At 49.9% G+C, this 23,120-nt stretch overlaps 7 protein-coding genes across 7 annotated transcripts; 3 read left to right on the forward strand and 4 right to left on the reverse strand.

Annotated features, from left to right (window-relative positions):
* Positions 1-16: 16 nt before the first annotated feature.
* Positions 17-2,348, reverse strand: DEU56DRAFT_812617 (uncharacterized protein). Its single transcript, XM_041353615.1, has 11 exons — positions 1,860-2,348; positions 1,608-1,808; positions 1,488-1,557; positions 1,338-1,428; positions 1,222-1,278; positions 965-1,169; positions 798-915; positions 666-745; positions 556-610; positions 372-510; positions 17-306 (listed from the first exon to the last, which is right to left on the reverse strand). Exons 1-11 carry the CDS (start codon positions 2,158-2,160, stop codon positions 184-186), a joined length of 1,440 nt encoding a protein of 479 aa, XP_041206942.1. The 5' UTR covers positions 2,161-2,348; the 3' UTR covers positions 17-183.
* On the forward strand, positions 2,332-3,599 carry DEU56DRAFT_812626 (uncharacterized protein). The gene is made up of 6 exons (XM_041353616.1): positions 2,332-2,725; positions 2,791-2,931; positions 2,984-3,108; positions 3,163-3,170; positions 3,219-3,329; positions 3,387-3,599. The coding sequence occupies exons 1-6, from the start codon at positions 2,662-2,664 to the stop codon at positions 3,451-3,453; spliced, it is 516 nt and encodes a 171-aa protein (XP_041206943.1). The 5' UTR covers positions 2,332-2,661; the 3' UTR covers positions 3,454-3,599.
* Positions 3,600-4,046, reverse strand: DEU56DRAFT_812629 (uncharacterized protein). Its single transcript, XM_041353617.1, has one exon. It carries the CDS (start codon positions 3,857-3,859, stop codon positions 3,635-3,637), a length of 225 nt encoding a protein of 74 aa, XP_041206944.1. The 5' UTR covers positions 3,860-4,046; the 3' UTR covers positions 3,600-3,634.
* A 2,628-nt stretch (positions 4,047-6,674) lies between these two features.
* On the forward strand, positions 6,675-9,312 carry DEU56DRAFT_812637 (DEAD-domain-containing protein). Its single transcript, XM_041353618.1, has 10 exons — positions 6,675-6,821; positions 6,876-6,989; positions 7,045-7,134; positions 7,186-7,251; positions 7,316-7,742; positions 7,799-8,119; positions 8,181-8,296; positions 8,348-8,495; positions 8,544-8,884; positions 8,942-9,312. Exons 1-10 carry the CDS (start codon positions 6,725-6,727, stop codon positions 9,166-9,168), a joined length of 1,947 nt encoding a protein of 648 aa, XP_041206945.1. The 5' UTR covers positions 6,675-6,724; the 3' UTR covers positions 9,169-9,312.
* Positions 9,291-11,457, forward strand: DEU56DRAFT_812642 (uncharacterized protein). Its single transcript, XM_041353619.1, has 11 exons — positions 9,291-9,664; positions 9,735-9,782; positions 9,834-9,941; positions 9,991-10,086; positions 10,136-10,218; positions 10,276-10,440; positions 10,497-10,630; positions 10,677-10,790; positions 10,841-10,944; positions 11,005-11,181; positions 11,231-11,457. Exons 1-11 carry the CDS (start codon positions 9,558-9,560, stop codon positions 11,301-11,303), a joined length of 1,209 nt encoding a protein of 402 aa, XP_041206946.1. The 5' UTR covers positions 9,291-9,557; the 3' UTR covers positions 11,304-11,457.
* On the reverse strand, positions 11,458-17,733 carry DEU56DRAFT_812649 (uncharacterized protein). Its single transcript, XM_041353620.1, has 6 exons — positions 16,860-17,733; positions 16,694-16,810; positions 15,874-16,632; positions 12,701-15,820; positions 12,138-12,644; positions 11,458-12,083 (listed from the first exon to the last, which is right to left on the reverse strand). Exons 1-6 carry the CDS (start codon positions 17,553-17,555, stop codon positions 11,613-11,615), a joined length of 5,670 nt encoding a protein of 1,889 aa, XP_041206947.1. The 5' UTR covers positions 17,556-17,733; the 3' UTR covers positions 11,458-11,612.
* A 182-nt stretch (positions 17,734-17,915) lies between these two features.
* DEU56DRAFT_445895 (DNA topoisomerase) lies at positions 17,916-23,120 on the reverse strand. Its single transcript, XM_041346247.1, has 17 exons — positions 22,941-23,120; positions 22,649-22,888; positions 22,411-22,593; positions 21,419-22,358; positions 21,277-21,370; positions 20,913-21,228; positions 20,742-20,855; positions 20,587-20,691; positions 20,373-20,537; positions 20,134-20,319; positions 19,740-20,085; positions 19,412-19,692; positions 19,121-19,357; positions 18,753-19,064; positions 18,588-18,704; positions 18,318-18,535; positions 17,916-18,267 (listed from the first exon to the last, which is right to left on the reverse strand). Exons 1-17 carry the CDS (start codon positions 23,025-23,027, stop codon positions 17,925-17,927), a joined length of 4,284 nt encoding a protein of 1,427 aa, XP_041206948.1. The 5' UTR covers positions 23,028-23,120; the 3' UTR covers positions 17,916-17,924.

Genomic DNA, 23,120 nt, shown 5'->3' on the forward strand with positions numbered 1-23,120 from the left:
CCCCACACAATTTGAACTTAAGACCACCAATGAGCACAAGTCGGAGGTTGCGGTTTTTGGATTTTGACATCACACAGGCACAAGACAAATCCCAGGAAACGCTGAGAAAGATCACAGAGACATGATGTACAGCAACGATCTGTCTATATAATTCAGTGAGAATACACTGTGTGAATTCATCAACTATTGTCCTGATAAAATCTCCTCAATAGCTTGCTGAACTATAACAGCATCGTATTGCGGTACCCCAGAATTAGGCGCACGTTCGAATGTTTTCCCAACCAAAATACACTTCACACCGAGTGTCTGTAGGTGTATGAAATGATAAGTCTGATGGTGGCCAGGGGTAGAAACACGAGGCAACGGCTCACTGTTATTGCTTCGACGTCTACTGCTACCTTTGTCCCCTCGAGATATACCAGATGCGTGATGAATGCTGATATCGGATATGGTGGAGCGTTTCCCAGTCCGTTTAGCGGGTATTGCGAATTCAACACCGAGGTGATAGCTCTGCGCTGTTTGAGATCAAGATCCCAGGGCAAAATAAGAATTCACCTGATATAGTCGACGGCGGTGTATCCATCTGTTTCTCTATCATTACTGCCGTTCACTGTTGGAGATGAATGCACTGAGTGTAGGTGACCGGACAGTGCCGCAGGACCTACAAAGAAGCACTTTGACACGTAGGAGCCGAGATCCCGCGATCGCAGATGCTACGCCGCGGAGAGCCAGGCAGGGAATGATGCTGAGCATTCTCCATTAGGAAGATGTTTCGAGTCCCTGGATCGCGCACTCGCCTCGTCCACAAAGATCCACATGAGTACACCAACACTTCCGAAGTTGATAGTTTCTTGATAAACTGAGGGTTTGGTTTCGGGTACACTTCATGGCCATACCCATTAATATAGTAGAGTCCTGATACAGGATGGGTACCGCGAATCAGACCCTGAACAAGTTTACTTACTGCATATTCGAGAATGGAGAGGCTCATATCCGCCTTCTTTGGCTTGTTGACTGTACATAATGTTAAACCGATTCTGCGGTATGATCTCGCCTATTCCATCGATGGGAGATAGCGGATCCAAGGACAGCAGCTCTGAGTCAGAGGAAACTGCAGGAGCTACTGGGTGCGATATTCCACATTGGCCCAGCAGCTTCGCGCCATTCTCCTACAAGTCACGTCAAATGGAACAGATCCCCGATCTCAACATCAGCACGAACCAGTTCCGCTGCAATGGTCGTGATATGATTCGTCACAATGACTGGCAGAATGTTTGCCTTAAATCGTGTTCAGGGATGTGCTTCTCTTTCATTCATCTGTCTTATGACAAACACACCTGGCTATTCGTTATTGTAGAAAATAAAAATATTGCGGACGGCAAGGACCGAAAGAAGCCCTGCGCGCCTGCCAAGAAGTAATTACCTATGCTGTGAGGCGTAGGTTTGAATCAGTGCCAATAGTCCGCCCAGGGGCAACTACAACCAACCTTCCATTCAAGAAGGAGAAGTGTTTGTGTGCTCGCTTGAGGACTTCGTTCTCAAAGTATACCAGGAAACCTAATTGACGCCATCAACATGGCAGGGTTGGCAACCATTATCAGCATTACCTCGGATGACTTCCTTCCGGTCGTTCGGGATGCCCGACCACAGAGGACTTTGACCTTCGATGATGCCCCGCCATTCAGCACGTGCTTCATTCTCGGACGCGTTCAAGGGTAATCTATAAGACAAAAGAGTGCGCACGGCATCGAGAGGCGAACCGGAAGGAGCCAGAGGGATCAATCTGACAAGCCTTGAGCGGATGTCACCTTGATTTCTGCCATGAGTACGTCCCAAACTGAGCGAGAAGTGCTATTCACCTATAGATGGTCCGCCGAGTACCCTGATTATCTCACTGGACGATCCACCGTCGTCCGAGACCGGAAGAACGTAGCATGCATTTTCGAATGCAGCGCATATGGTGTTCCCGCCCGAACCACCGGATATCACCAAGAAAGACAGTTTTGAGCGCGAACTTGCGTCTGACACATGATTCTGGAAATGACAGTCATGGTCATCGGTTACTAGGGATGTATCGTGTCGGTCCCATGTTTCATGTGTTGTCCTTGTACTGTCTGGCTGCAACGGGAGATCGAAAACAGATGAGTTCGGGCTGTACATCCAACAGTAAGTGTTCAGCTGAGTTGAGAGCGACCGTCTACGGCGAAGAATGGTATATCCAAGGTATTGATCAGGTTCAAGGAACTCTGAGTCACTAAACCTGTGGCTTGAGTAATTGACAGTGTGTCTGACAACGTAGGCGCTGATGACATGATACTCCTCCGACTTGACGCTGACCGTTCGGGTTGGACCCACATAACACAAATATCATACGTGGTACCATGACAATGATACTTCCTTGCATCACGGGCAGTGACTGCTTCACTGGAATCATCATATAGCACTCAAGTGCCGTTAACGTCTACTCAGCCATTGATACAGATTCTGAAGAACAGTAGGACCTGGCAAAAATTCCTTGAAGAGAATAGGAAAAGCCATTCAAGTTGCACAGCCAGTTGGCAACACCGTGGCACCCGGCGCGTTACACGGTATCCACGCCCTGCACACTCTAAGTTGCGGCATAGTAGGCTGCAGCGCTACCATTATTTCGCATCATACGATATGGCTCGCGACTTTCCAGCATTGCCAGGTTTTTACCGGACCCTCTTCTTGTACATTGAACCGGGTAAGTAACCCTTCCAATCTCACTCACATTTTTGCTCAAACGACGAAATCATGGTCATGCTGCAGTGTCGACCGTATCACCTGCCATCTTGGCATGGTTCTTTCCAGGCGCCTCCTGGTTCCACCATGAGCTAATACCAACTACAACTGCTGCTTCCGGTCCGCTAGATGCTAGGACTACGATGGCTATTTGGCAACTGGGAAACTGTGCATCTTCCACGTCTAATTTGTCCATTGTAACCAACTGAAGCATCTTTAGGCTACCTTCTCCTGGGTTTGATTTCGTCTCTGGTCTTCAGAGCTATTCGAGATGCTCTTCCGAACAATCCGGAGGCTCAGGAGCGCATACTTGGAGCAAGTTTCACTGCGCTCGCGCTGGCAGACGTAGGTTCTCTCCTTTTCTCACATTCACTCGTCTAACGAGCTGCTGTATCTTAGGTGACACAGTAAGTCTTAGTACCTTGCAAGTGTTTCCCCTACGCAACGTGTTTCAGTATTGCTGCTTCATTTATCGGCCTCCCCGACGAGCTCAAGTACTCCCTTGACAAGTGGAATCCCATGACCCATGGCAACATCACATTTGTGGTCTTCCTCTTGAGCGTAAGGTATGTCAAGAGCAAATGCATCATGGTCCAGGCTGTTCACACAAGCAACTCTGTAAGACTTGCCTGGTTCGCGGGAATCGGTCGTACTTCCTATTACTACGGGAAACGGGCCAAGGTGGACTGAGCATTTAAATTGCTTCTTACGATAGTAGGACGCTAGTTCACGTTAGACACAAATTGTATGTGTGAGTACTGTGAGATGTACAAACCCAGTTCTACTGTAAACGTCCCAGAATGGTGCAGTGCAAATACAATATAAGTAGATCCCAGAACCGTAAGGAAGAATCTCGTTTACAAATCGATCGTTATGAAAAGGGTCTAATTCCAGTCGTAATGCACCACTCCTCTGTGGTGAGCGTCAATGTTAATAGAAGGTTGAAAGTGATTGCAACAGCGCAACACCCGTAGAAGCAATAGCCGCAGTCCTGCAAGGTTCCAACGGGCAGTGGGCAAAGAAACGCCCCCGCCACGACGAGGAACCCTAACAAGCACAGCAGTAGGTTTGTGATATTCCAGCGGGCAGTGGGCATTGAATATTGATGCCCCTGCCACGAGGAGGAACCCAGATATGCTCCATGAACTGCAGCCTTGCTCTCAGTTGGTAGCGCGCCGCAAACTGGTGGCAAGTATTGACTGCGGGTGAAAAATCAGCCATAGGTTTATATGTACATGTCGTTACAATTCAGTAACTCACCTGCAGTGAGGCGACGCTGCGCACTACTTCCAGAGTATGTGGTGTGAGGCGCAAGATGAAGGTGTTTCGGCAGTACGAGATTACAGTAGGTGAAGTTTGTGTTCGCGCGAGTATAAGTTGTATGGCTCATAATGCTGCGAAAGAGAATGCGAAAGCCAGCTACAGATTCGAGTAGTAGGGGAGGAGGAGGGGGAATATTTTTGCAGGGGAGGATAAGTTTGCGACGTGTGATGGTCTTAGAGGCTAGCAGGGTAGGTCATCAAATCTCAACATGCGAATACGCTTCTACGGAACTCGGACGGAAGCACAGCGGCCAGGGAGGGGATTGACTCTTTGTCTGGTCGCCGGAAAGAGGTAGGAAGCAGAGAGCACAAAATTGCTAGCACCGTCGCAGTTGATTGCACTGGATGGCAAGGCACTTTTATCCACATCTGAGCAATACGGAGAGAATGGTTGAAAGGGCCTTGCGGCTTTGAAATTCCCGTATACATGAGAGACTCATTATGCAGCGCGAGACTCTGTTCATAAGCATTAGTGAGGCAGCCAACGAAAGCATCTTGATTTACCTCTAATTTTGACTTGAATGGGAAAGAATCGTCGACAGGTTGGCTATCAAAGCGACGCCTGGTGAGGTATGAGATCCGCCTGATTGCTTGGGAGAGACATCTTCAAATGAAGGAACCCTCGCGCAAGAACTGGCGTCCCGGGACCCACCATCGTCGCATTTTCCGATCTCGAGAAGGATAATCCGCGGTGATGTCGTAAATTTGCTGTTTGGGCTCTTGACTCTGCCAGGTGCGGTCGACCGTTGCTCACACCTCAACGAAAATGCATCGCAACAATCTTCGCTTGCGGACTCGAAGATAGCATCGTGGCTGAAAAATAACTTGGAGATCCGATCGGTTTGGAAGAGACCACTTCAAATGAAGGAATTATCGGCAATATAATGTTGTCTCGGGTGAACATAACTGCCTCGTCATTATCGAGTTGTTCATTCCCGTCAAGGCCGACCTGCGGTGATGTTGCGCATTGTCTGTCTGGGTCATTGACTCCGCCAGGTGCCTCCGACCGTTGTTCTGAAATGAGAATGTGCCGCAGTATTCGCTTGTGGGCTCGAAAGTAGCGTCGTGCTTGGAAAATAATTCACCAGTCGAAATGCAGTATAAGTGGTGTGGGCTTCGATATCGTCAAAGATTGGAATGTCGAATTTGATTGGAGGCTGATATGGTGCCTCGGCAGAAATGATGTCCACCCATGAATCAGAAATCGCAGAGAGAACGGAAGGTCGGTCAAAATACCGTGTTAGAAATGATGGAAGCATACTGTCCGCTGATAGAATGCATGAAGTGTCTGAGGTCGTCGTTCAGTTGAGTAACCGCAAACATTTCGGCATCCTGGTCAGCCGAAGAAGGTACACCAATTTGAATGCCAAGCGTAGGGGCCGGAGTCGCCACCGGACTGATACTAGGAGCCAAAGGCACGGTGACATCGCTGTCACCAGCGTCAATTTCAGGTTTGTCATCAGTTGCCATCGCGGGTCCATATTCGGTGAGTGGTATGTAGCTAGCGGCCCTGAGAGCAGTACGTTCCTGTTCCTATCTCTCGCAGCGGATATCCGTGAGGCACATCTAAAGACGGTAAAGTTCGTTCACTGCCACTTGGCACAACGCCCGAACTGTCAAATTTCCGACGTTCGTGTGTTGATGTGGGATGGCGCGGGGATATTGACGTGGTTCTCGGTGTTGATGTCGTGAAATCTTGATCGATTCCAACCCTCGACACTGACCTTCCTATGTCCTTGTTTGGTACCAGGGGATGGTCATTGGTGCCTCATCGTAGTCATCATACAACTCTCCGTGAAGTAGGCGGCCAACGTACTCGGCGTGAATGATGGGGTTCACATCGATATTCTTATGGGCCAGGCCAACTAGATTGAAGATCGACTGACGCATAGCCGCAAAACGTTGTACTTTTATCCATGCATCCTGGCAGTCTATACCTCGGACCGAGTCGCAGTGAACCTACCAATGGCAGGCGTGAGTATACAGCGTGGTTACCAGCTCTTTCCTATCCATCCTAGCTAGTGGTGGGGCTTCCTTAGCTTCAGTTGTTGCCAGGCATCGTTTTCAAGAGCATGGGGGACAAATCGATGAGTGGTCCGAGAGAGCCTCCCGATGGGCGAGTTGGCGTGCAGCTAAAACGTTGTTAAGATGGCGTTGGCTGCGTGACGGGCTTTTACGCAGAAACTTCTTCCAAACTTTAATCATCACAGCACGACAACGCGACGCGTCGAGTCACGTGTCGTTTACTTTGACGACTGAAAGCCGACAAAACTATCCGCTCGACGTTTACACGAAAGAAGGCAAGGTTTCCTTCTGTCTTGTATGAGACGATGACATGAACATTACACCCCCTGAATCAACTTGAATATAAATGCGCCCATCTGTCAGAAAACGCGCAAGTAATGCCACGGTTGGTGTGTTGATATTGCCAGGGTGGCATGAAAAGTTATGACAACACTCCAGTCAGCGCAAACTTTGTCTTCGCGAACATCCTGACGTGGGCGGAGCGCACCTGCAAGTCATGGAGAGTAAGTAATGGGCGTCAGTGCACTGCAAGTTTCATGACTTTGAGGCGTGGGACACAAAATAACCAGCTTTTCTTCAATTGCTTCCATAGACATACAGATCTAGACGGCACTATGTCTAAGGACATAATACCCCAGGAAGAGCCCAAAAGGTCCAAGAAGGACAAAAAGCAGAAAAAGTCTGCCGATCCCGCCAGCGACGAGCCCAGAGGTCTGCATAGTTCATTACAACCTGCATCCCTCCTGACCAGTCAAGACAAGCCAGCTGAAAAGAAGGACAAAAAAGACAAGAAGAAGAAACACAAGGAATCTCATGATCCCAAGGTTACTACTATTGCTGTTTCCGAGGATGCTACGATGGACGTAGATCTTCCAGAAGGTATGTGTCCTGGGCGCATCATGTCATGGTCTGTACAATTAATCATTTGTCACAGGACGTGTCAAGGACAAGAAGAAGTCAATCGAGTCTGCTTCTTCTAATGTTGAGGAGACTGCGATTGAGATAGCTGTTGATACACCATCCGGTAAGCATCCTTTTTTTTTACCGCTCGAATCTATGAAGTAATATCATCCAGAATCCAAGGACAAGAAAAAGAAACACAAACATACCAAAGGCTCAGGTGATGAAGATCCAAGTCCTGGTGAGAGCAAACAGTATCAATGTATACTCGGCCGTTCGTCCATCCTTACATACCTAACACCTAGATGGTGAAGGAGCTTCGAAAAAGCACAAAAAGCGCAAGCGTGATGCTGCGCAAGCAATAGACGCAATAGACAAACCTAGCCCCTCCAAGAAGCACAAAAAGAAAAAGCACGATCGCGAACTGGAAACAACCTCTGCCAACACTACAGTCACTCCCCAACAACCCTCGTTAGCTACCTCATCTTCACTCTCAATAAAACCGTGTTCTCCTACCGAAGCAGAAGCCTTTCTCAGAAAGCACAACATCACCATCAGTACCCAGACGAACAGCGACGCTGTTGTACCTGTAACATTGTTCGACCAGCTCAATATACCGGATGGCCTACGAGGCGCATTTACTGGCTTCAAAGAGCCTACTCCAATACAAGCGTGTACATGGCCGCCTGCGCTCAAAGGAAAGGATGTAGTGGGTATTGCAGAGACGGGAAGGTAGGTTTTGCAGTTCTGCATACCATTGCACCCCAAGGCTTATTTCTGGATAACAGCGGGAAGACTCTGGCATTTGGCATACCTGCCCTCGCACAGCTCATTGTTTCACCCAAAAAGCCTAAGAAGAAAGAAAACACAATCTCTGTACTTGTCGTCGCCCCGACACGTGAGCTTGCGATCCAGACTCATGACGCACTCTCTGCGCTGGGTGCACCGTTTGGCATTGCTAGTGTCGCGGTGTTTGGTGGCGTCCCGAAGGATGCACAGATTAAAGCCCTGGCAAATGGAAACACAGACGGGAAGATCACCAGAATTGTTGTAGGAACGCCCGGACGCATAATCGACTTGGTTCAAGACGGTTTCTGCGACCTGAGCAGGTGAGCTTGTTTTTAATCAATGGGACGTCGACATCTCAAGCATTGCTTGCGAATTGCGCAGAGTAAATTATCTCGTGCTAGATGAGGCTGATCGAATGCTGGATAAAGGATTTGAAAATGATATCACGAAAATTATTTCATATACTATTCAAGGGGAGGGGCGCCAGACCATGATGTGTGAGTACTTCCTCCGTTCTATTTCGCGTTTCCAATTGATTTCAATCTCAGTCAGTGCGACGTGGCCTGAAGCTGTTCGTCGATTGGCGAGTTCTTTCCAGCACAATCCTGTCCGAGTCACTGTTGGCAGCGATGATCTCACAGCAAACAGTCGCGTTGAGCAAGTCGTTGAAGTATTTGATGACCCACGTGACAAAGAGTCCGTATCTCTCGGTCCTTGCTTTATTGTTGACTCACTATTCGGTAGTAATCGGCTTCTCAACTGCCTCAAAGCTCTGTCACATAAGAAAACGTCACGCAAAGGCTCTGATGAGGCGCGCATTCTGATTTTTGCGCTTTACAAGAAAGAGGCAACGCGTATCGAGCAATCACTGAGGCGTGCAGGTTACGATGTCGGTGCATTGCATGGAGACATGTCACAAACTGCACGTATGGACGCACTCGAAAAGTTCAAGACCGGGGAGACGGGTTTACTGGTGGCCACGGATGTTGCTGCACGGGGGCTAGACATTCCCAATGTTGGGGCCGTGATAAATTACACCTTTCCGCTGACCCTTGAAGATTACATCCACCGAATCGGACGTACGGGTGCGTGGCCATTTAATATCTCTTTTCTGGTACAGAGACTGACACCAATCGACTCAGGTCGTGGTGGGCGCTCCGGTAAATCCATTACCTTTTTCACAGGAGAAAACCACGAGCGAGCGTTGGCTGGTGAACTTGCACGTGTGCTTCGCGAAGGCGGTTTCGATACGCAGGCAGACAGCCTGAAACAATTCCCGATGACCATCAAGAAGAAGGGGCACGCGGCATACGGAGCTTTCTTCCGAGACGATATCACTGCTGCGCCTACGAAGATAGTATTTGAGTAGTGCTGGGAAGGTAACCAGATGTTTTTACATGGGAATGACCATCTAGTTTTATATATAATGCACCTGTGCATGTAGTTGTGCTATTGGGTTCAGGCTACATACCATGTACTTGCAATTGTGATAATCCATCAGTGGTCGAACTTTCGTGGCAAATCTGATAAGCAGTGTGCAGCAATTTTGCCCCTACAGACTGGGTCTATCGCGATTGGTGTCGACTTCCAACTTCTGAATCGTGACGCGTGTTTCATCATCAGCGCTTTAGTGACTAGGCTATCATTTCCGAGGCAGCCAAATCAACCAAACGCAACAAATCAGGGACGCAGCAGGGCCCGCAGGCCTCACTTGTCAAAACATTCTCAGCTAGCGTCTAATTTTTCGTGTCATCGACCATGATGGGCCTTTTCAGCCAGGCTGGATCCCATATCAAGAGGGCACGCGGTCTCTCCGTGGACGACAGGGCGCCAGAAGACACAGAACCTGACGATACTTCAATCCTGTCCGTCATTCTTCCTTTACTCATTCTTACATATACCCATGATCGTCGTCGATGTTGACTCTGCTTGTAGAGACGAGAATGAGGGATCTGTTATTCTTTCACTGATATCCCAGCTCAGGTACGTGTTATGTGCTACGTGTCAAGGCTTCGGTTCTGACACCTGGACAAGAGTTGGGATGGACCTGTCCAAAGTTACCTTTCCTACGTTTGTGCTTGAGCCCCGGAGTATGCTCGAGCGTATCACGGACTTCATGTCGCATCCGGATCTCATATTCGGGCGAGTACACCGTTACCTCTCCCGATCTAAGGCATAACCCCCTGCCCAGTGCTGAGAAATGCGACGATCCAGAAGAGCGATTTGCTCGCATCCTCCAGTATTACCTCGCTGGTTGGCATATCAAGCCCAAGGGCGTAAAGAAACCGTAAGTCTCCGCCCATCTTGCATCATCAGCCCCTGGTTAGCGAGCGCAGATACAACCCCGTGCTTGGAGAGTTCTTCCGTTGTAGATATGACTACCCGAATGGTACAGAAGGTTTCTTTGTCGCTGAGCAAGGTACGTTGCTTCTGCAGCAGACGAATGTGTCCTGGCGCTCACCAGTACGCCCTTCAGTATCACACCACCCACCTATCTCCGCGTTCTTCTACATTTCCCCCGCAAACCGCGTCTGCATTGTCGGCGAGCTCAGACCAAAGTCTAAATTCCTTGGCAATAGTGTTTCTACCACCATGGAGGGTGAGAACAGAATAACACTTATGGGTGTGCCAGATGATGGCGGTGTGTAGTTCCAGCTGCGCATGCACAGACATGCCGTTACTGACTATGCATGGCAGAGTACGTAGTAACGATGCCTAATATGTACGCAAGGGGGATTTTATTCGGCAAGATGGTACTGGAGCTAGGTGACACGTGTGTAGTGAAGAACGAGAAGAATAGACTCTTCTGTGATTTGGAGTTCAAGACAAAGGTCACTGCGCGGCTCCCTGGGTGATCGATGTCTAACACTATCTCAGGGCTTCTTCTCTGGAACATATAACGCAATAGCTGGACGTGTACGCCGAGGAAACTCAGACATAGGTGAGGTGTCAGGGCGGTGGAGTCACGTCATGGATCTCAAGAGTGTCAAGGTTCGCCAAAGAACTGCCTTCTCAGTAGCAGTTTCCTGATCTAGTTTCAGAGTGGGAGCAAACGCGTGCTATTCGATGCCGCGAAAGATGGACAAAGCATAGCACCAAAATATGTACCGGACATAGAACAACAGGAACCGTATGAATCACGCTGGTAACTCTGTTTAAATCTACTAGTTGGACATGCGGCTGATCATGGCCCCTGGATGCGCAGCCTATGGAAAGACCTCACACAGGCTATCGAGGAGAGGAATATGGAACGTGCTACGGAGGCCAAGAGCGCAGTGGAAGACGCCCAACGCGAACTGCGTCGCAAACGAGAGGAGAGCGGTGAGAGATTCATCCCTCGCTACTTTGAGAGACGCGACGGACGGTGGGAGCCTAAACTCAAGTGATACCATCTTGCATGCCTTTGTGACCTCTACTGATGCCTCCCACAGGATCCCTCGAGATGATTGTCCTGAAGCTATAGACGCAGTGCAAACCTGGATATGGCCGCCCACGACAGGATAGCTTTTACCTGACATATTCTTTTCTTTTCCATTTTGGCGTTTATCTGCTGTTGCTTTGCTAGCCTCACCTACCATCACATTTACATCTTATCCCACGCAGTTGTAACATAATGCGCATCCGTTGGATTGTACCTGTAGCAAAATTGAAGGGTATATATACGACGATGGATCCAATGAGAGTACCAATGAATGAATATATAGAAAAAGAAATGCAACAAAACTAGGGCTTAAAAGCAAGATCATCGATTAGATCAGGTTATCATGATGAGGCCGAAATGAGCAAATGCGGATAGATCAGGTATCGAACGAGCTACGAGTACCAACCCTCGTCGTCCGGTATAATTGAAACTGTACTTGGCGTCGGGGATGCGACTGACCGCGAGGCATAGTGAGAAGAAGCGAATGAGACTACAGATTGAGGTCGATATGATCCGATGGGTCGTCTGGGCTGAGGAGTGGCAGGTACTCCAGGACCAAACTGGGGGTATCTACGTGGTGCGTGCATCGAATCCCGAACGGATGGAGATGATTGAGGAGGAGTATCGCTACGAGGTAGATGTGAGCCATTGATCTGCGCGACTGGTGTGCTTGATCTATCCCCAGAAAAGACGGTACTTGAACGCGAATCAGGACGAGGGGGAGACTCCGTTTGACCAAGTTTGATGTATGAGGACACCATGGATGGAACTGGGGTCGCCTTGGTCTTCGAAAGGTCGGTCTCGAGACGAGCGACCTGAGCCTCAAAGTTTGCAACCTGGTCGCGTAACTTTTGTTCTCGGTCCTGCAGATTAGACGACAATCAGAATGCAACACGCAAGACAACTGTGGTTCCCACCTTAACCAAACGGTCCTCTGCTTCCTTTTCTTCCAGTTGAAGCTTTGCAAAAGAATGATCTGCATCAAGTTGAGCATGAGCTTGCTCCACCTCATCAAGCCTAGTGCGTGTCATCTCCAAGTCACCCTCATACTCTTTCGCACGATTCTCCCACTCAGAGGCACGGTGTTGAGCTTGAGCCAAGTTCTGTCTGGCAGCGTTTGCTGTACGTTCAGCGTTGGAAATTTTGAGTTCCTGTTCCCTGAAACGCTTTTGAAGCGCTGCGTGCTCGCTTTCGAGGATACGACTCTGTTCACGAGCCCGTCGGAGTTCCTTGAGTTCTTCATTGCCAGACTGGTTCATGAGAGTAGTGAGCATGTCAATTTGCTCAGCTGCACGGTGGAGGTCATCCCAGTGGCTCTGTTGTGACAGCAGGTGCTCATGTTCTTTTTGGAGGAGTTGAAGAGAATGCACAGCCAAGTCCTTCTCATCTGTCATAAACTTTACTGATGTGTTCAATTCCCCGACCTGAAGTGCTATCAGACGACGAACGACGAACGTTGTCATCAGAGAGAGCGACGTACCTTGAAATTGAGGTTGGCTTGCTCGGTCAAGGCCTCCTGGTTCGCCTTTTCCAACTCACCAATGCGTTCCTGATTGGCTTGTGTTGTAACGTCCGAAGCTTTGAGGCGCGCAAGGCTTTGAGAAAGTGCCTCCTCTAGTTCAGAATTCCGCGACTCGACGGCAGCAACATTTGCGCTATGGGTTTTGATAGCACTCTGGAGTTCTTCAACCTGAGCACGGAGCCTATCTCTCTCAGACTCGACATCCTTGAAGCGTTCAGCGAGGTTCTCTTTCTCCACCCGAATTTGGCCATGGGCTCCACGAGCCTTCGCCACCTGTACCTGGTGTTCAGCATGCGCTGTCTTGAGTCTACGAATTTCTTCCTGGTCTCTCTTTGAAGCGTCCCTAGAGACTGCGAACTCAGCATGGGCAGTTTGAAGAACGCTGACAGCTGCATGCAACGCCTCAGGGAGCGCATTCATGCGTTCAGAAAGATCCTCGCGGAGGGACTTATACATCGAGAAAAGCTCCTCGTTTTGGGTGGAGGGGGCCAGATGGGTGCTAGCCAGGGAGTTGATGGCAAACTCCAACTGGCTGATAGCCGTTAGGACTTCTTCGTTACTTTGAGACGATGCTCGGGCTTGCAGCTCTTGACTACTCAACTGCATAGCGCACTTGAGATCATCAAGTTGAGTAGGGAGGCTGGCGACAACGGCGTGGAGATCGGTGTGTTTCAAGGTAATTTCGTCACTCTTTTTGGACATGAGCTGCTGAGCCTCACCCAGTGCGTCCAGCTTGGGGACTACATCATTGAACGAGTGGAGCAGGTCAGAGACACCCTCTGTGACTTTGCCTGAAACGATTTCGACGTTGAACGCCTTGTCGCGAACAGCAAGACGCGAGTCCAGACGCTCCACCACTAGATCAGCCACTTGTTCCTTGATTTCATGCGCGTCGATGGGGGCAATGACACGGCGAACTTCCGCAGTGATTTGGGCAATTACTTCATTGGTATCCAGCGACACCTTGGGCAGCAGAGGGATGATGCTATCCACGATCAGCCCGGCGGTCTCCCGTTTGTCAGCTGCGAGGTCAATCAACTGTTCGATATTTGGCTTGACGGCTTGGCTGAGCTGAGCAGTGAGGACATTGTAGTCGACAGGATCAGGTCGCAGAGCCGTAAAGGTGGGTGTCAGAGCGGCCATGATATCAGTAACCAGGGATAGCCGTTCATCCCCGTCTGCGAAAGGACGAGAGTATTGGCCGATTTGCGACGACAGCTGGTCAATGGTGTTAAGGATGACCTGCATGTTCTTCTTGTTCAATTGCTCCAGAGCCGCAACAACATCCGTTGTTGATTCTGTAGGTCCAGCTTCCTCGAGGCGATCCACGAGCCCACGCAACTCTGTCTGTATCATCAGCAGACCCTCTGCATGACCTCGCTGCACCACATCACGGATGACCGCAAGGTCCAGTTCGCCGCGGGCGTCCATCTGGCTCTCGTCGAGGCCACGAGCAGCAGACTCCTGCAGTTGGGTACGGAACAAACCAACAACCTCCGTAATCATATCTTCTGTGGTAGGGCTGATGGACGATGCACCTGCCGACGTTCTGGCGCGGGCGATCTCAGTGTGGAGAGCTTGGAATTTTTCGGTCAATAATGCCTCAATCTTGTCCTCCAAAGCTTGCGTCTCAAGACGCTTCGTAAGGTTGAGGGCAGGGATAGAAACATTTGAAAGCTCCGAGTGGTGAGAGTTGTGAGCGCTATGCAATGCAGGCAACGAGGAGCGACGCTTGATAGCAGGCGTGAAGATGTCAGGAGACTGGAGCGGATGCCGATGAAGGCCAGGATCAGTGACAAGCCGCGATTGTGAACGCTGCTGTAACATGGAGATGGCGGGCGCTGCAAGGTCGTCAAGAGACGGCCGTTGCGAGTGCTCAAATATCTCGCGGGAACTCAGCCGAGAGCGCACAGTACGGCGAGTTTTCTCATCACCCACCAGAGCTTTGAAGACACCAGCAGGTAGTGTGTTGCTGGGGGTAGGATTCTTGAAATCTAAGGGGATAGGCGCGCGTTTCGGTCTGGTAGGCGCAATCGATGGGAACGTGTTGGAAATGCCAAGGAAGTCGTCGTTCTGGGGAGATTCGAAGTCGCCGGCCACCTGTGCTATCTCAATCTCCTGCACTCCATCCTCATCAGGCAAGGCAAGAGTAGAAAATCCAGAAAACGTGAGAGGTTGCAATGGCCCAGCACTTGAGTTGAAATCTCTCGATCCCAACGTCCATGGGGATGTAGGAGCAGAACGACGGCTGCGCGGGGTCTCGCCCAATGCAGGGAATCTAAATGAGGCCATGTTCTCCTTGCCGCTGTCATCTTCATCCTCATCAAACGATGAGCGGGACCCACGGCGCTGCCTTTTCTCCCGTCCTTGTTGAGCACGTACCGACGACGGTTTGATGGGCGGGACCGGCAGAGGCCGCGAGGGCTCTGATGCGGGGAAGGCCAGGCGGGGCACCCCAGGTGGCGGACGAAATGTGAAGCCTGTGGGCTTGAATTCTTGTGCAGCTGCATTGAGTGGCTTTCCGAGGGACGGGATGCGTGTATGACTAAGAACGGGAACTTTTAGCGGTGCCGCCTCGATTGACCATGAACCAGACTGCCTGGCTGCACCAAACACAAAAGGCTTCGCGTGTGGATTGAGAGCCCCAAATGAAGATGACTGGATGGGGGCCGGTCCTTCATTATTGCCGTCGAGCTGCTCAGAGATATTGCGCGAGTGAGCGAGGGCGGGGTCATGCACCGAGTATTGTCCTGATTGACCACGGGAGTGGGGGACAGGAGGGAGAGGCCGCCTTCCAGTAGTAGATGCCGATAATGGTCTAACTGGGAAATCTGCTGGATCCACGCCGAGGAATGCCGTATGGATCTCTCCTCGGTTATCCTCCTCGCTTGGATTCGAGACAATGTCAAAGTCACTGCGCAAAGACATGCCCAGGCCACCACGAGGAGGAATGGGAAAGTTGGGTAGACGTCTTGGTTTCTCAGCTTCATGTTTCATTTGGCGCAAAATACGGCGTTGCACCCGATTTTGACGAGCCCGCTCTTCATCTGAGGGATTAGACCACTCGCCAATGCTCTCCTTCAATTTTGTCAGGAATGGTGCGTGAATATCGTAGAAAATGTAAGGCATACCTCGTCGTCTGATTGTTCCTTGTCTGCGTGCATGTCCTCCGATCCCGTCCACTCTCCAACCGCCTCTTTGTCAAGATCATCAATGCCCGGGTTGCCTATCGGACTCCGGATGGGCACCATATTCACCTCTGACATGGCGCCCTCCGCGATACCACCGACCGACCGCAATGATAGCGCAGCCGACAGTCGTGATACATGTCTCGAATGCAACCTGCTTAGCGCAACCGTCGTCGCATCTCTCCCAGAATCTTGACCATCAGGTCCTTCAAGATCAATTAGAGCATTGTCGTCCATGTCAACGGGAACTTCTTCCTCCGAAGGCTCCTCCTCCTCCGGGATGTCGAGACCGAACCCGCGTGTGAAATCAGGACGACTGCTTGCACGAGAGACACCGGGAGGAATAAGAGATGGGACAGAAACAGGGACACGGCCTTGTGGAGCATGAATGCCTTCAATAGGAGCACGGAATGGCTCGGTGGGTGCGTTTATTTCGATGCTGTCGGAGCCGAGGACTGCGCTCGGACCAAAAGGATTGAATGCCGCGCTTGGAATGTAGAAATTTTCGTGGAGAGGAGGGTGTGCAAGGGACAGACTGTGACCATGCCTATTTTGGAATCGAGGAGGAAGTTGGTGTGGAGAAGGAGATATATTTAGTGGCTGAGGCGAATTTGACAGAGAATTCAATGAGGATACAGTCTGAGCCTGCTGTAATTTATTCAACTTGAAGTGCAGGAGCGACGGGTCAGCAGGAGATGAAATCTTAGACACGTGGAAACACGCCGTAAGAAAATTTGATATGTGAGATGAAAAAGATACATACTGATGCTGCACGAGCATGGGGGGCGTGGATTGGAACGATACCTCCTGAACCTCTCTCGACACCCAACCTCACAAGCTTCTCTTCGATAACACTGAGCTTTATAGCATCCCACGCAGCCTGTGAAAGCGTCAAACGCTGTGGGTAAGAAGCTGAGAGGCTCGCGCACCTGTCCAGGAAGAAACACGTCCACCGTATCAGGAATGTCCCGCCGCCATGAATCTGGTGGATAGAGCTCAATTGAGGCTATCTCAGGCGCAATAACCTCTGGCTCTTCCAGGTTCATTGCAGCTACCGGTGTTCGTGCCCACGACGGACGCGTTGAAGGTTCTCCGGCATCACCGGAAATTGTTTCCACCGGTATATTCACGACCACCTTCTTACCCTTTGGGGCTGGAGTGGCTGCAGCCTGTGGAGGAGGCAAGGGGCTATGCTTGCGTCCTGGTCCTCCAAGAGGTGCTTTTGGCGGACCACCTATGCTAATGCTTGGAGCCCTTCTATTCCGAGGAATGAAGGGTTGTCCAAATGGCGGGCCCATCTGAGATGGAAAAGCAGAACCCAAGGGAGTCATGGGAATGGCACTCGGCGGTGGGTATCCGGGAAAATGAGCTATGCTTGCGTGTCCTTTGTGATTCACATAGGTAGGACGAGCGGGAGCAGGAGGTGGTTGATGAGGAAAAAACGATTGCATAGGTGTTTGAAGTGGAGGACCATTCATATAGTAGGGTGGAGGATGAAAACTATGCTGGAGAGCAGTAGGAAGAGCAGGTGAAAACATAGGTTGCCTGCCGTCAAAAGGCTGCTGCATGGTCATCATTGGAGGTATGCTGAGCCTAGGCGGCGGTTGACGCGGATGCGGATCCATTACGCAGAAATTATGTCTCTGCAGACGCTGTCACAACAAAATGGCGCTGAATGTCAGTAACAATAGACTGAGCTTTGCACGCTCTACGAATCTCCCTCTGGGTATCTTAATACCAAAGCATGCGCAGGAGACGCGCACACTGCTGCCCTCAACACTGGAAGTCCGGAAGATAGACGGGAGGACAAGAACAATCAAAACGAAACACCAGAAAATCGCGTCCATTATACAGACCACGTGGTTTTGCCCCGGATTCATATATATCCGCTCCGCCGCGGTTGCAAGGCCATCGAAAAATCGTCGTCATGTAGGACACAAATACAGAACAGTTGCGGATAATGTGCAAAGAAAATAAGTATGTCAATGGTAAACTCAGTCATCCTCAAACATAGACACGTTTTCCGTCTCCGAAACAGAATCTGACTCTATCTCAATATACTTCTTGGTCTTTGCTCGTGCTGGCCGTTTCGGCGGTGCAGGTGGTGCATCCGAGTCACTCTTTATGACGATCTCGTCATCGCTCTCCTTTTTGGCTACAGCTTTCTTCGCAGGAGCCGGCTTGCTGCTCGAGGGTTTTCGAGCGACAGGCTTTTTGGGCTCCGAGGGGCCAGATGGTTTCTTGTCGAAGAAGTCGGTTACCGGGGCCTGAGTGACCTTCATCTTCTTCGCCGCAGGCTTGATGTAGTCTTCATCGCTGTCCTCCTCTGCCTTGGGGCTAAACAAATGGTTATGAGGTAGTTCGTTTTTGCCTGAAAAACAAGCTACCTTTTCCGTTTGGGAGCTTCCTCCTTAGCTTTGGCTTTGCCCTTGCCCTTCACTTGTGCAGCTGGGACCATCTCGAACTCTGAATCGGAGTTTGCTTTCACCTTCTTCCGCCCAGCACCAGGTAGCGACTTGCGATGTTCAAGCGTTGTTTGCTTCTTCTTGACCTTCTTGCCGTTAGCGTCGAGTAAGGACTTGTTGTCAAACTCTTGACATGATTTCTGACATGGACGCTCAATCTAGTGGTGTTGGCAAACAGCAAGGCGAACTTACCTCCCACTCTTTCAGGAAAGTATCCAGGTCCTCATTCCAAAGATCATTGGGACTGCGCTCAAGAAGAGCAAGAAGTTCGACATCCTTGTCTGCCGCTTGTTGCAGGAGTTTGTCAATCTAGAAAATTCTCAGAATGAAAACGCATTGAAGCACCGATATACATACCTTCTCCTTCGTCAAGCTCCAGATAGCCATACTAAGCAAGTAGTCATAGTCGGTCGCTCCAGCATCTTTGTCCGTCTCTTCCGCTTCATCTTCTTCGTCTTCGAGCTGGACAACATCCTCCATCTCGCCAGCAGCAGCCTTCGCCTTCTTCACTTTGGGGAATGGTCGGAACTTGAGCCTGCGCAACTCAGCCATAAGATCGTTCTTCTTGCGATTCGACACGACGAGCTCCTTGTCCACAATCATCTTCACGAACCGTGCCTGATTCGAAAGGCGCTCAAATTGCGTTTGCAGCTCATTCGCGAGGTATTCCTGCGTAGCAAAAAAACGTAAGCGAAACAACCCTTGAATCCTCAAGAATTGTTTACCTTTCGCTTCTGGTAGTAAGCAAGCCGTTGCGGGTAGAATTCTTCGATGATCTCCTCAGGGGAGGCGTACTTTTGGATCTTGTTCTCGAAATTGAACGCCATCATGTTGCTTGTGTTGATCTTGGACGTCAACTTGAAGAACTCCGTGAGACCCTGTTCCTCAGCCTTCTCCAGGCCCCCCGGAGCCATGCTAATCACGAAATGGATGTTCACATTATCGTGGTGTTCCTTGTAGTCCTGTTTGACTCATGACTCAATAGGAGAACAGGACGACGCCTAGATGTGTGATACCTTGATAATTCCATCACCCTTTTCACCAATCATGGCCTCGAGCTCAGCCTTGTAGGTTTGAGTCCACTTGTGAATCGGGAGCTCCGTAACCTCGACGGTGGTGTCATTGACTTTGCGGACAATACCAATGACGTCGTACTTGTGGTCGCTGACTTTCTTAATTGTGCCTTTGAAGCCACGCCACCAAGGTAACATCGGGACCATCGCTTCGCCTGCCATCAAGCGGCGCAGATTATCCACGATGTCAACCGGGTTGTAGCAGGGAATTGTCGTGCTCCAACCTGATAGAACGGTCAGGTCGCAGGAAACATTTTGTTAGTCTGCTTACCAGTTCCAATGCCCTCAGCGCCATTCACGAGGACAAGCGGGATGACAGGTATGTAATACTCGGGTTCAATCCAGTCACTGTCTTCCTTCAGGTAGGTCAACAGGGGAGCATCTGCGGGGTTGAAGACGGCGCGGCTCAAGGCCGACAGCTCGGTAAAGATATAACGAGCCGAGGCATGGTCTTTACCGCCCTGGTCACGCGTACCATACTGACCATTGGGCAGGAGCAAGTTCAAGTTATTGCTGCCAACGTAGTCCTGGGCCAAGTTCACGATGGTCATAGTCAAACTGGCTTCACCATGGTGGTATGCGGCGACCTCGGAGATGTAACCTACGAGTTGCGCAACCTGCGCGAACAGTTAGAGTTGACTGAGTATGTGGAGCAGTGCACATACCTTGATTTCCTTCTTCAGCTTACGCTTGAAGCAACCCCAGATGACCTTGCGTTGACCAGGCTTGAGGCCATCCGCTACTGACGGTATAGAACGAACGTTATCAGCCATGGAGAACAGAATCAACTCTCGGTTGATGAAATCTGAGTAAGGAATTTCGTCGATGTTGTGGTCGAGATATGTCCCAGGCTAAGCGGCACAGATGAATATATGATAGTATACTCTTTATGATGCTCATTCACCTTGAACTGGCGAAGCCATTCCTTTCGATCATCAGCCTTCTTCTTGCTGAAGGCGAGGTCAATCAGCTCCCTATCGCCATCTTGTGTTGTTGCAAAAGGGATCATGTGTTTAGCCATGTTGCTGAAGTAGTAGCGGGCATCGGAGTCCTTGCTTGTTCCAAGACCCTACATCGTGCGTAAGAAAGGTAGAAATCGCGAGAGAATCAGAAGTGACCTTGTAGTACTTCGAGTCCCACTTGTGAGCATCGGGGGTATCCTCCAGCCACTGCTCATACTCTGGAATAGTGAAGAAATCGATCCGTTGTTTTCCTTTCGTCACCTTCTCGCGTATAAGCAGAAGAAGACATATTCCAAAAGAAAGTTGCGTACCCTCACGATAGGTGTCACAAACTCAACCAAGAAGTTCGGCAACTTCAACAATGACGGGTAGAAGTGATCCAAGAAATTGATGAGCAGACCCTTGATATGAGATCCATCATGATCCTGCACACAACGTGTTAGCTTTCTCATCGATATCGACGATTCAACAAGAGGATTGACCTGATCCGTCATGATCATCAAGCGTCCATACCGCAGACTGGCCACATTGCTGTACTCCTTGTTGTGCTGAAGACCCATAATCTTCTTGATGTTCTGAATTTCTTCGTTCTTCATAATTTGGTCATGCTTCGCTTCCCGGACGTTGAGCAACTTTCCACGGAGCGGGAAGACGCCAAAATTATCGCGACCAACAACACCCAGTCCGGCTACAGCCAAAGCTTTTGCAGAGTCACCCTCGGTTAAGATTAGCGTACATCTTTCAGCCTGCTTTGTGCCTGCATTATTTGCGTCGGCGAGTTTGGTCATTCCAGTCAACCTGGATGACATTTAGATCAATATTCATTGTGTAAAAATTCTCTCTCACCTGTTGCGCTTGCTCCCATCAGTTTTCTTGATCTGCTGGTCAGCCTTGAACTTTGCCCAGTTGAGAACGTGATCAATAATCGATGATTTCTGAACTGAGCAACGATGAGAGTTCAAAACGTATAACTCCAAGAGATGCGTACCTTTCTTCATGAAGTCTTCAGATAATGCGGGCTTCGTGCCAAACTTGGAGGCAGTTAATGTCAGCGTCTCCTTAGTTTGACTATCGAATGTTGGGTTCTCGATGAGAGCATTGACAAAGATCCACATGTGGTTCTTAATTTGTGCAGGCTTCACAGTCGCGCCCTTGTTTTTCTTACCAATGGCAGCGATGAGATTCTTCGCAATCTGGTCTGCCATGTGGTTGACATGCGTGCCGCCCTTCGTGGTTGCGATGGAGTTGGCGAAAGAGACCTGATGGAATGTACCATCTGATACGGCGAACGCTACCTCCCACCGCGGGCCAATCTGCTCATATATCATGGCTGGTTTTCCCTGCGCCGCCCCTCCTGATGTCTCTGATGCCTCTGCTGCAGCAGAGTTGAGGTACATTTCGACATACTGCTTGAAGTTCTTGATCTTCAAACGCTCGTCGTTCAGGAAAACCTTGACATCCTTCACTGTGCCCGCGAGATCGTACACGCGCCGCTTCAGCAAAGACAGGGTGTCCTCGTCGATGGTCTGCATGCCAAAACGCTTCAAGTCCGGCTTGAAGGTGACCTTCGTGTACTCCTCGCCCTTTCCGTTCTTTGTAATCTTTGCAGTGCCGACCTTGCTCATATTGTTCGTCCATATCTGCTTGTACTTCTGGCTTGTGTTCTTGTCTGCAGTGTCGACGGTGAATTCATGAGAGTAGATATTGGCAAGCTTGGCACCGTAACCATTACGGCCACCGGTGAGCTTCTTCTCGTCGTCATCATAGTTGGATGAAGAGAGCAAGTGACCGAAGATCAATTCGGGGATGTACATTTTCTCTTGCGAGTGCATCTCTATGGGAATGCCCTTGCCGTTGTTGTAGACAGAGATAACGCCCAGTTCGACGTCAATGTTCACTTTAATGGTATCCATGCCTGAGTCATTTATCTATGGCAATTGGTTATAAATACAAGCAAGAGATTGGGGTCGTACACCACACCTTGTTATCTGCAGCGTTGACAAGAATCTCGTCCACAATCTTGAAGAAACCCGGGACATATTTGACCTCTCTATGAACCATGCGTTTGTTCTCTGAGTCATACGTCCACATTGGTACTGTGATTGTCTCAACGCTTCCGATGTAGGAGTCAGGACGTTTTAGAATATGCTCTAGTTGAGACAACTGCCAAGTTTCTGTTGTAAGCAATGGATCGTCGATAGCGTTCCAGCACGCGTACTTTGGTGTAAGTTTCCGACGCTGTCTTGTTCTTCTTCGGCGGGGCTGGAGCCTTCGGTTTGGATGACCCTGCACTCTCATCGCCTGAATCAACTTCGTCAACGTCCATTGCGCTGTGGTCTGCATTGTCGTCCTTATCCACGAGTATCTTTTTCTTAGGTACAGCCTTGGATTTAACAGGAGGTTTCAAAGGTTTTGATGTGGGTTTCGTCGCGATGGTCTTCTTTGCTGGTACCTTCGTCTGCAAAGTGGCACTGAGTTACACCCTTTACAATTCATTAAGTACGACTCACTGGCTTCTTGATAGGAGGAGCGTAGTCCTCACTCTCTGTACCTGAGACGTTTTCAAGGTCGAAGCTCTCCCCTTCTGAAGAGCTCATTGTTGAAAATAGTCGCCCGGTAGTTGATGTTGATTGATGAACAATAATGGTAGCACAAACCGCGGTCGCGTCACGGTTCCCGCCAAACGCGTC

This window comes from Suillus clintonianus, assembly GCF_016758775.1.
Source record: "Suillus clintonianus strain FC179 chromosome Unknown DEU56scaffold_51, whole genome shotgun sequence".
Taxonomy (NCBI): Eukaryota; Fungi; Basidiomycota; class Agaricomycetes; order Boletales; family Suillaceae; genus Suillus; species Suillus clintonianus.

What these genes read in the sequence shown, in the direction of transcription:
- DEU56DRAFT_812626 (XM_041353616.1), top strand. Translation starts at nt 2,662, where the DNA reads ATGGCTCGCGACTTTCCAGCATTGCCAGGTTTTTACCGGACCCTCTTC. An exon ending in CTTCTTGTACATTGAACCGG is followed by an intron (nt 2,726 to 2,790) that starts GTAAGTAACCCT and finishes GTCATGCTGCAG; the next exon opens with TGTCGACCGTATCACCTGCC. An exon ending in GTCTTCCTCTTGAGCGTAAG is followed by an intron (nt 3,330 to 3,386) that starts GTATGTCAAGAG and finishes CAACTCTGTAAG; the next exon opens with ACTTGCCTGGTTCGCGGGAA.
- DEU56DRAFT_812637 (XM_041353618.1), top strand. Translation starts at nt 6,725, where the DNA reads ATGTCTAAGGACATAATACCCCAGGAAGAGCCCAAAAGGTCCAAGAAG. An exon ending in GGACGTAGATCTTCCAGAAG is followed by an intron (nt 6,990 to 7,044) that starts GTATGTGTCCTG and finishes CATTTGTCACAG; the next exon opens with GACGTGTCAAGGACAAGAAG. An exon ending in TGATGAAGATCCAAGTCCTG is followed by an intron (nt 7,252 to 7,315) that starts GTGAGAGCAAAC and finishes CCTAACACCTAG; the next exon opens with ATGGTGAAGGAGCTTCGAAA.
- DEU56DRAFT_445895 (XM_041346247.1), bottom strand. Translation starts at nt 23,027, where the DNA reads ATGAGCTCTTCAGAAGGGGAGAGCTTCGACCTTGAAAACGTCTCAGGT. An exon ending in CTCCTCCTATCAAGAAGCCA is followed by an intron (nt 22,889 to 22,940) that starts GTGAGTCGTACT and finishes GCCACTTTGCAG; the next exon opens with ACGAAGGTACCAGCAAAGAA. An exon ending in GGGACTCGAAGTACTACAAG is followed by an intron (nt 20,538 to 20,586) that starts GTCACTTCTGAT and finishes CGCACGATGTAG; the next exon opens with GGTCTTGGAACAAGCAAGGA.
- DEU56DRAFT_812629 (XM_041353617.1), bottom strand. Translation starts at nt 3,859, where the DNA reads ATGCCCACTGCCCGCTGGAATATCACAAACCTACTGCTGTGCTTGTTA.
- DEU56DRAFT_812617 (XM_041353615.1), bottom strand. Translation starts at nt 2,160, where the DNA reads ATGTACAGCCCGAACTCATCTGTTTTCGATCTCCCGTTGCAGCCAGAC. An exon ending in ACTCGGCGGACCATCTATAG is followed by an intron (nt 1,809 to 1,859) that starts GTGAATAGCACT and finishes GCAGAAATCAAG; the next exon opens with GTGACATCCGCTCAAGGCTT. An exon ending in TCTCCATTCTCGAATATGCA is followed by an intron (nt 916 to 964) that starts GTAAGTAAACTT and finishes ATCCTGTATCAG; the next exon opens with GACTCTACTATATTAATGGG.
- DEU56DRAFT_812642 (XM_041353619.1), top strand. Translation starts at nt 9,558, where the DNA reads ATGATGGGCCTTTTCAGCCAGGCTGGATCCCATATCAAGAGGGCACGC. An exon ending in TCACTGATATCCCAGCTCAG is followed by an intron (nt 9,783 to 9,833) that starts GTACGTGTTATG and finishes CACCTGGACAAG; the next exon opens with AGTTGGGATGGACCTGTCCA. An exon ending in GAACCGTATGAATCACGCTG is followed by an intron (nt 10,945 to 11,004) that starts GTAACTCTGTTT and finishes CTGGATGCGCAG; the next exon opens with CCTATGGAAAGACCTCACAC.
- DEU56DRAFT_812649 (XM_041353620.1), bottom strand. Translation starts at nt 17,555, where the DNA reads ATGGATCCGCATCCGCGTCAACCGCCGCCTAGGCTCAGCATACCTCCA. An exon ending in ACGTGTTTCTTCCTGGACAG is followed by an intron (nt 16,811 to 16,859) that starts GTGCGCGAGCCT and finishes ACGCTTTCACAG; the next exon opens with GCTGCGTGGGATGCTATAAA. An exon ending in AGGAACAATCAGACGACGAG is followed by an intron (nt 15,821 to 15,873) that starts GTATGCCTTACA and finishes ACAAAATTGAAG; the next exon opens with GAGAGCATTGGCGAGTGGTC.